Below are 9,536 nucleotides of genomic sequence, written 5' to 3' on the forward strand. Positions count from 1 at the left end.
TTACTTCACCTTTAAAAGGTCACAAGCCAAAAAGGGAACCACTGGTTTTACACCATCAGTTATACTACTGTGTAAAATAACATTTGGGTAAATCTGTGTAGCTACAGAACCTTTACCACAATATTATTGTAGATTATAAAGATGAGTTGATCTTTGCAGGATCAGTACAGTTTAACCACAAGGTGGCAGCATCACTCTAGAAAGTATGTCACTGATGCAGACCATGCACTCGGCATATTGGTCACTGTATCGCATTAGGCCAACATGTATTCCAAAGCACAATAGGTAACCATCATGCATATTGCTGCCTGCATACATTGTTGCACAATGAGAGTGTGAGGAGTAACTACTCTTCTGTTATAGAGAAAATATTAAAGTGGGACTGTTTAAGGAAAAAAACAATGCAACTATGCAGAGCACAAATAGACAATATTTTAGGCCTTGTTAGTTGGAGCTTTCCTTTAAATGTTGTGCTGTAGTAGATTCTTGACAATGAACTGCTGAACATGTCTAGGTATAAGGAAAACTCATGTGTCTGAATCATCAGTGTGTAGGCTAAGCCCGATCAGTTTGCGATATGTTCCATAAGTGGACAGCAAGGGGCCTACAATGATACATTTTATGTTGCATTGAAACAATGCTTCTAAGTTTATATTGAAGGGGTTTTCTATAAAATCCATGTTAATTGACTGATACCACAAAACGAAACACCCCATTGTTCTTGATGGTGATGCGTGTGAAGGAAGTTCTTTCAAGGTTGGAGGTCAACTCAGGTGGAAGAATGTTTCAGGAGACTTGGATGAATTATGAAGCGATATTTATTACAGACTTGGCCAAGGAGAACCGGACTGCAACTCTCGTGACTTGCACTTCAATTCTGACAGACACATGCTTAGAGCTGTTTATTAACCTCGCGCTATCTCTAACACCTCCCCGGCTCGGGCACCAAGCGTACCAATGTTTTGGTTCAGAGCTGAACACAGTGAACCATAACATTCTGGAGTAGAAGGAGATGAGACTTTATCTATACAACTGACCTATGTGTCTCCTAACAGGCTCCAAGGCTGACCTAGAGTCTGTGAGACAGACACACAAGATAGGCATATATGACCTATTAATCTTTACCATTAATATTACAACTAAAGACCCAACATTCCCTCACAATGCAAAGTGTTCAAATATTTAAAATCATGGCCTGTTCGCTGCATTCATTTAACTCTTCGAAAGAAATAGCGCTCAGCAATTAAGCAGACAACCGAGGCCTTAACAAGGCTGGTATATGTTGCTCATCCTCATGTTTAATAATGTGCCCAAACCTGTTTGTACTCAGCAATATGTTCAGTCAGGCTCACGAACAGCTGTTCATCAAATTTTTCTCGTTGTGTCCCAACATGTATAATCCATGGGTACAAAACAACTATTACATCGTTGGTAAGAAACCCTCTAAACTTAGTGAGTACAGCATAGCCAGGTATTTTATTGAACTCTTGTCTTGTAATGTCTCTTGAGCAGAATGATGGAGGAAATGTCTTTCATATTTCAACCTTTTGGAAGGAGTATCAGAACTGCCATCTTGTATCTGATGCGACATTGATGCTATCTGGTGATGAAAATATGCCTTACCAATAAATCAAAATAGAGCCCATTCTTTAGGTCTAATGTATCAAGGGAACTGTACACCGTAAGTCACCAACATTTCCAATTGGTCTCCACAACCTCACATCCCAAGCCCTCTGCATTACTTTCTCAGATCGTCTCTTCATAGTCTTTGCTCACTTCTCGCAGGCCATGCTCTTTTTTCCTATACACTCCTCAACAGACCTGTACATCCTCAAACTGTCCACCAGATGCCCTAAGACTTTTCCAGACAACCTGATTCACCCGCTCACCTGTACTTACTTCCCTCATTAGCCCTGCAGTCACCCCACCTTCAGTTAAATCACCTGCCCTAATCCTTTGTTCCCTGTTGGTTCCTTGTTGTGGTTGATTTATTTTTGGTTCCTGTGAGTTTCCATGAACCAAACCTCGACCTGTCTACTTGCATTCCTGTTACTAGCCTGCCAACCCACGTCCATCTGTACCTGCCAGTAAATCACTATTTCTGATAAACAATCATGGGTCTATCTGATCTGTCTGCGTCTGAGTCTTTCCCCACGTCTTTCGACACCTTTTCGATCCTCTCGTGCCAAAACGTGACATAATATTGTTCTCTTCCTCTAAAATCTACCTTTTGTATTATTTTAACAGAAACACACCACTCTCCTGAAAACATCTAGTAGGGTCAAAGGTCACTGTCCCACTGTTCACACTGTGTCAACAACTTGTGAAATAATAACCATTTGGTATATCTCGCATATATCGCCAGACAGTGTACACTGGCTTGCAACTTGGAGGGGAAACGTGCCATTATTAGATACTGTATATCTGAGTTATTTTTGTCTGAAAGCTTCACTATGAGTGTCTCATAGAAGAGAGCTGCTATTGTTAACCGATGCCATCAGTATAAAACTCCTCTCCTGCCACCTAGGTGTCAAATTCTGATGTCGCCTTACTGTAGAGAGAGGGAATGGAAAGGATTTGGCTGAAGCATTTCAAGTCGTTATTTATCTAACAAGGCCAACCTGCCACCTTTTGCGTAAACCCACTGCCCACACGGTCAAAATCACGGAAAATGCTATTACTGTGGAAGCAATGATAAGCCCAAATACAGACATCAACTGATCATGTGGTTTTGAAATATGGAGGGATGAATTTCAGTTAATAAAGAAATGTGAAACCCCCATTTGCTTCCATGGAGTCGACTATTGTGATAACTTGTTTATCCAGTCCCAGGTGACAAGCGTCTGCCAACCCTACTTAGTGTGATTCACTATGAGGACAGTGCATGCACCACAACCTCACACCCAGGTGTGCCTTCCTCCCCCTGCTCAGACCTGGCACATGGGTGATCAAAACAAGATGTTTATTTATACTCAGACAAACAACGGAGAGCAGAGAGCATCCTTGAACACAGCTCTTCCAACCATGCCTCTCCTCTACCCTCCTCCCCTATACCTATATCAGTGTCATTTTCACCAGGATAGCCTCACTCTCTGTGTCAACACATTGCATGGTGAGACGGCTACACTGAAGGCATGCCCAGGTATTGTGTCTTTTTATAATGTCTTGCCGTTATGACCTTGTATGTTGTGTTTTATTATTGTAAAGGGGGCCATCTGGATTTTTTTTGAATAAATGCTTACATGGGAGAGAATTGTGTTTGGCTAGATAGGGAGAGTGAATTCATACCATGCTGGACAGATTCAATTAGAATCCCAGAGACAAGAACTACAGGTTCTTTGTTAGTAATGCATTTATTTTGAATCTACATAAAGTAATTAACATTTGGGAGCAGCTTGTTCTGAGACTTCTTTGCATGTACAACCTTTTGCTTGGATTATTTTAAAAGTGGACCATTGTCTTGCTTGTTTTATTAGCTGCTAATATATACATATTATTAACCTATTAGACTGTAATATGGAGTTTAATCGATTCTGTTTTTCTTCAGCCAGGGGAAAGGATGATTTCAGTCGGACAGAAGAAGAACAGCGAACAGAGAAGTTGTGTGCTGCTGCTTATCTTACTCACTCCATCAATCTTTCCCCCTCTGCCCCTTTCTGTCCTCCCTGCTCTCGCTCACTCCGTCTGGCCTGTTCTTTCATTATCTGGCCCAAATACGCTAAAAGTTGTGTACCCTACTGTTGGTAACACAAACGCATCAACCGCTTCCAACTCAGCAATCCTAAAATCATCCAACGTCGCATCCACCGTTAACCCAACATCTTGGTCAAAAGCCTCCACTATGACTTTGCATCCCTCTACAACAATGCCAGCTCCCTCTACAGTGTCGCTCTGGAACCAGACATCTCCCGGAAAAGACCTCACCTCTCCTCCCTCAGCTGCTACAAAAACGTCTTCCCTTCAGCTCGGCCAAGTCTCTCCGAGTCCTGATCATGTCCATTTCCATCCTGTGTCTCAGCTTCCTCTTAAACCCTTCAAAGAAATGTCTCCTAATATCTCCAGGTTGCTACCTCACCTCTGCAAACGTCTGACATTGTCCCTCAAAACTACGGGAGCACCTCTGCACAAAAACCTACCGTGCCAATGGTCCAAAATGACTCCTGTGTCTTCAGAAAAACTGCCTCTTAACACTTCTAAACTATCTCATCCCTCTGACTTCGCTCTACTTTCAAAACATTTCCCAACCTCCTCTCCACCCCAAACTGCTTCACACAAGCCTCCCTCTCCTGTTTCAACGCTATCCTTTTCCACAGCGTTCTTGACATTACCCTCCAAATCCTCGCCCCTTCCTCTTGAGGATGCTTCCCCCGTCCCTGTACCCAAAACCTCGACATCTCCTCCAGTCACAGTGAACTCTCGTAAGCCCAGGCCACTTTTGCGTCCCCCTCTCCCCAACACCACAGGTCCACTGTTTGAGCACCAGCCTTTCATTGTCAGTTGGAACATCCCCGATCTGGTGTGTAACAGGTACAACATCTATCTGGACACCTCACCCTTTAAAGGAGTGGCCACACCTGCTAAGGTAAGGGGACAAATAGTTGAGTGTTCTCTTCATTAAATGAACTTATGCATGCACACATATTGTAGGAATGGAGCAAGCACGTCCCCTTGAAATTGTCATTTTAAACTTATTTAAGAGAAATTCCCAGTGTTACAAGTTTCTCTTGCAGGTTCCAGGCCAGTTCCTTTCTCTTTTCTACACAGATCGGTTGGGTCTTTACCCACGTGTAGACCTAACAGGGAGGAAACTGAATGGCGGGATCCCTCAGAGAGCTAACCTCAAAGCCAGTGTGAACAAAGCCAGAGCAGATATTAACTACTACATCCCATCAAAGTGAGCCCACCTTACATTTAATAATGTCCCCCTTTTATTGTTTGAAACATTTGATGCCCCCCTTCTTCCTCATCCCTTCTTTTCTCCAGGACAAGCCGGGGCCTGGCTGTGATTGATTGGGAGGAATGGCGCCCCCTATGGGACAGAAACTGGGGCACTAAGAGAATCTACCAGAATTTATCTGTGGCCCATGCCATGCACAGAAACCGATCCCTCACAGTCCAGCAGGCCACAGAGAAAGCCAAGCAACAGTTCGAGGTCAGAACTAACCAGAGGCGGACTAACCATTAGGCAAGCAATTGCCTTTTTTATGGGCCCTATAGCTTAGGGCCCCATTTAAGTTAAGCTGGCATCCGAATGCTTAATTCATGAGTAGTCTCAGACTCAACTCCACTACATTGGACTATAATCTTACTGAATATCTGCAAAACATATTGAGCAGAAGACAGTCATCAACAAAGAACGGATTGGCAAACAGAAAAATTAAGAGAAGCACTTTGAAAATCTAAAGAAAATAAGTTCAACAGAGGTCTTTCTTTTATAAATACGAATTAAAAAAGGGACCCCATGCCTGTGTTGGCTGTTTGCCCCAATATATCTTAATCCGCCCCTGGAACTAACTGCTTGAAGTTTAAAACAGATTGTATAGTTCTAAACAGCTATTTGATATTCTCTTCCATTCTTCTGTCTTTCCTTCCCTTTTAGACGGCAGCCAAGAGGATCATGTCAGGGATGTTGGCAAAGGGCAGCACCATGAGACCCAACTATCTCTGGGGCTTCTATCTGTTTCCCAATTGCTACAATTATGGCTGGGAGAAGCCCAACTACACGGGCCGGTGCTCCAAGGAGGTGAGGAGGCAGAATGATGAGCTGCTCTGGCTGTGGGAGTCCAGCACTGCCTTCTATCCCTCTGTATACCTGCAGGTTGGTTAGACTGTATAGTCATCACAAGGTTATCCCTTATAGTATTTCCGCAATTTAAAATAAGTTGTTCGAATGTTTTCAGGTTTCTTTGGCGGACAGCCCCAGAGCTGCCCTGATGGTGAGAAACCGTGTCCAGGAAGCTTTGAGAGTATCTGCCCTGCCTAGATGGGGTGTCACTGCGCCTGTCTTTGTTTACACGCGACCTGTATTTGTCGACCAGAACAGAAGATTCCTCAGTCAGGTGAATAAGAGAAATTCAAATGATTTGTCTAATATATGCTAAATTCTCAGATGTAGTATGGTATGAAAGAATGATATGTCACTGGTTGATGTTTATTTAAGACAATTAATCACTGATCTTAATGAATCAAATTCACCATTCGACTCACGACTCACTAGTGAGTGACCAAATAAACACATGATAAGACACATCTTAGGTTACTTATTTATCCCCAGCAGTGAAGTGTTTCAAGCCTGGGGTCCAATTGTAAGAAGAGTTTGGTTTCTTGGTGTAACAGCACCCTTCTCAGGTGGCAACCCTTACCTGTAATCCTTATCCTTTCTTCTAACGCGCCCCACACACATCCTGCGTCTACCTCTGGAGCGCGTCGCATTACCTTACTGCTGCCTCTCTCAGACTTTTCTCGGACACACATGCAACGTCTCAGCAGCTGCTGCTGCAGCGCTGCTTCTAAAAGCCCTATCTTTCTACATAGAGTTTTCATAGATAATTCCCATTAAAAATGAAGTTCTTTCATGTCATCTATGATGCATATGATTTATATTGAGTCTGGACAGTAATCCGTGCGCCCCATTGCCATTTTTTTTCTTTTTTTTTTGCCATATTTTCCCTTGTTGGAAGTTTTATTTTGAAGGGGACACACCAGGAAATGGTGAAACTACAGCGAAAGCTGCCAGTATGAAGTCAATATGACTCTCAACAGAGTATTTCAAAAATCACTTTACTGATATATACGGGAGAGAGAGAGGGGGGTGTGGTCGGGGAAGAAGAAGGCCGTAGACACAGATAGAGCAACGGAAAACTGTTGCGCTCATCATGATCTTTTTTATTTCTTCACTATATTGGATCTCTATATGTGTCATTTATCCAAAAATGAAATGCCAGAACTAATTGAAAATTAGGTTTTAAATCCCTCGGATTTTGATTGCACAATTAAATCGTGAAATAAAGGGATTATTCGCGTATACGACTGAGGGATGTTTTATTTTGAAATAAACACACCGGGTAAACGTGTAACTAGAGTGAATGCTGCTGGTATGACTGTCAACAGAGTATTTCTCTATCAGTTAAAGCACAGAGACGCGAGAGAGACGCGCTGCTCTCAGAAAAAAATAGGCGAGCCTCCTGAGGTGAAGGGGAGCGGCGCTGCAGACGTGCCTCCGACGCGCCTCAGCAGTGCGTCTGAGGTTGGATGTGTGCTCGCTCTACGTTGATTTCACAGTCTGTGACCAAAAGTCAGACGCAGACGCGAGGTAGACGCGCAGTAGAGGTAGGATGTGTGTGGGGCGCGTAACATGGTACAATGAGGTTATTTTTGGGAGTACAGTGTAAACATCTATGTTCCATGCATTCATACATGCATACATTCATACTAATTTCTGAATTCCTGTGGCAGTTTGAGTACCTGTACAAATGTAATAAAGAACCTTTTGACTATTTCTGTCTAGGGAGACTTGGTCAGCACCATTGGCGAGAGTGCTGCAGTGGGAGCGTCTGGCGCTGTGTTGTGGGGGGCCTTCACTGACTATGATGACCAGGTAACATCACACCTCCCCCAGGGTGTACTGATGGCAGGTAGTCAGACCATAGATGGTGTATTCAGTTGGATGATATAAGAGTCTGCTCGTCTCTGTCAAAGACTGACAATACCTCAGTGGCAGATGAACTGATGGATTGAATAAGTGGATTGCGCAACAGTTTTAACTGATCCATGACAGGGAAGCCTAGATATTAGCTTAATGGTAATGACTTTCACTGGATGAAGTCTTTTGAAAGAGACCTCACTTGTAAATTCTGCTTTCGCTTGAATTTGTTGACATTTTGGGAAATATGTTTATTTACTTTCTTGTAGAGAGTTGGATGATACATTTGAAACCCCTCTTCTGTCTGAACATTCAATATTTGGCTAGAGCCAACAATAAAAGCAGGAGGAAACGGCTAGCCTAGTTCAGTCTGAAAGTAATAACATCTGTCTACCAACAACTCGTACAAGTTATAGCTTGTTTGCTCAAGTCATACAGAAACCTAGCTGTGTTTGAAAAATGACATGGCCTGGGAGAAGTGACGTATTGAATAAATAATAATACTGGCCATGCCAACAATAATAATGTGTTGGCAGCCAGGGTAGCTGTTTCCCCGTTGCCTCCAGTCTTTATGCTAAGCAAACTTTGTGATAGTTTCTGCTTCATATTGAATATGAGAATGGTATCGATTCTCTAACATAACTTTTGGCAAGAAAGCCAATGAGTGTATTCTCCTAAAAGGCCAAACTATGTATTTCATCAAAGGTCTGCAAATGAACATATTTCATGCTTGTTGGCATCCTTTTTTTTAAATTTCCCTGTATGTAAAATGTTATTTTTGCAAACATGTGACCAATAAAGCTTTGAACTTTGGTCAAATTGTTCCCCCCCAGACACACAGTATTATGAACAGTTTAGTTTAGAAGCAAAGTTTAAATTTACTCTTGAATAATGTTGTCTTGTTCTTCCGGTTCCTTCCTCCCTTTGCGGCCCAGACTTCTTGTGAAGCCCTCTCATCTTACCTCTCCTCCACACTTAACCCTTACATCACCAACGTCACCGCCGCCGCCCAGCTCTGCAGCCACTTCCTGTGTCAGGGAAATGGCCGCTGTGTCAGAAAAAACTACAACTCCAATCACTACCTGCACTTAAACCCTGAGAGTTTCAGGGTCGTTCATGTTCAGAACCGCTACGTTGTCCTTGGGAGACCTACCTTGACGGACCTGAAGACCTTAAGCAGGGGGTTTAGATGTCAATGCTACAAAGGACTGAGATGCTCTCCCGGGACTTACAGAGAGCTAGCCAAGGCACTGAAATTTAGTGTGAAGCAAGGGCTGTATCACAAGGCTCACACTCTGAAGAAAGCCATGTTGGACGATACACAACAAGCCAGTATTACTAAGGACAATGTTCTAAAGAACTTGAAAGTTTAGCTTGTAATCAAACTGTTGGGTCACTTTTCCAGAGATTTTTTCTGACAGGACAGTTTTTTTTCCCGGAGCACACCACCTTAACCAAAAAACTAAAAGACATTGAGACCTGGGAACTACCCAGCCCTGTCACAATCCAGTGCTGAACACCTTACATATTTAGTCAAAAGCTTAATTGGCTTTTTCAGTGATTACTGAACCGAGAGATACTTGCTCATAACAATCATGCGTACCACGACCACTGACAGAATGAGTGTTTCGTAAGCCTACTCCTGCAGAGCTGCCATCTGTGTTTGCCTTATTTCAAAACAAACAAATTTCTATTGGGCATTTGTATTGCCTATGAGTTGACTGCATATGTAAATAAATGAAAAACCTACAAGGGGGAGCAGAGTGGTTGGTTTTGTGTTGAACTTGCCTGTCACAACGCAAGAAAATAGTGTGACTGGCTTTTAAGTAAATTATGTTAAAAAATTAAATATGACTTAATGTGAATTAGGTCTTTAGGAGGTAGGATCAATTTG

The 9,536-nt window shown here is 42.8% G+C and overlaps 1 protein-coding gene across 1 annotated transcript; it reads left to right on the plus strand.

Annotated features, from left to right (window-relative positions):
* Positions 1-2,871: 2,871 nt before the first annotated feature.
* Positions 2,872-9,336, plus strand: LOC307268770 (hyaluronidase-1-like; the record flags this gene model as incomplete). Its single annotated transcript, XM_080051516.1, has 8 exons — positions 2,872-2,944; positions 4,314-4,582; positions 4,731-4,894; positions 4,984-5,152; positions 5,600-5,818; positions 5,901-6,059; positions 7,508-7,597; positions 8,578-9,336. 8 exons carry the CDS (start codon positions 2,872-2,874, stop codon positions 9,013-9,015), a joined length of 1,581 nt encoding a protein of 526 aa, XP_079907642.1. The 3' UTR covers positions 9,016-9,336.
* Positions 9,337-9,536: the final 200 nt, after the last annotated feature.

This window comes from Ammodytes marinus, assembly GCF_949987685.1.
Source record: "Ammodytes marinus genome assembly, chromosome: 22".
Taxonomy (NCBI): domain Eukaryota; kingdom Metazoa; phylum Chordata; class Actinopteri; order Uranoscopiformes; family Ammodytidae; genus Ammodytes; species Ammodytes marinus.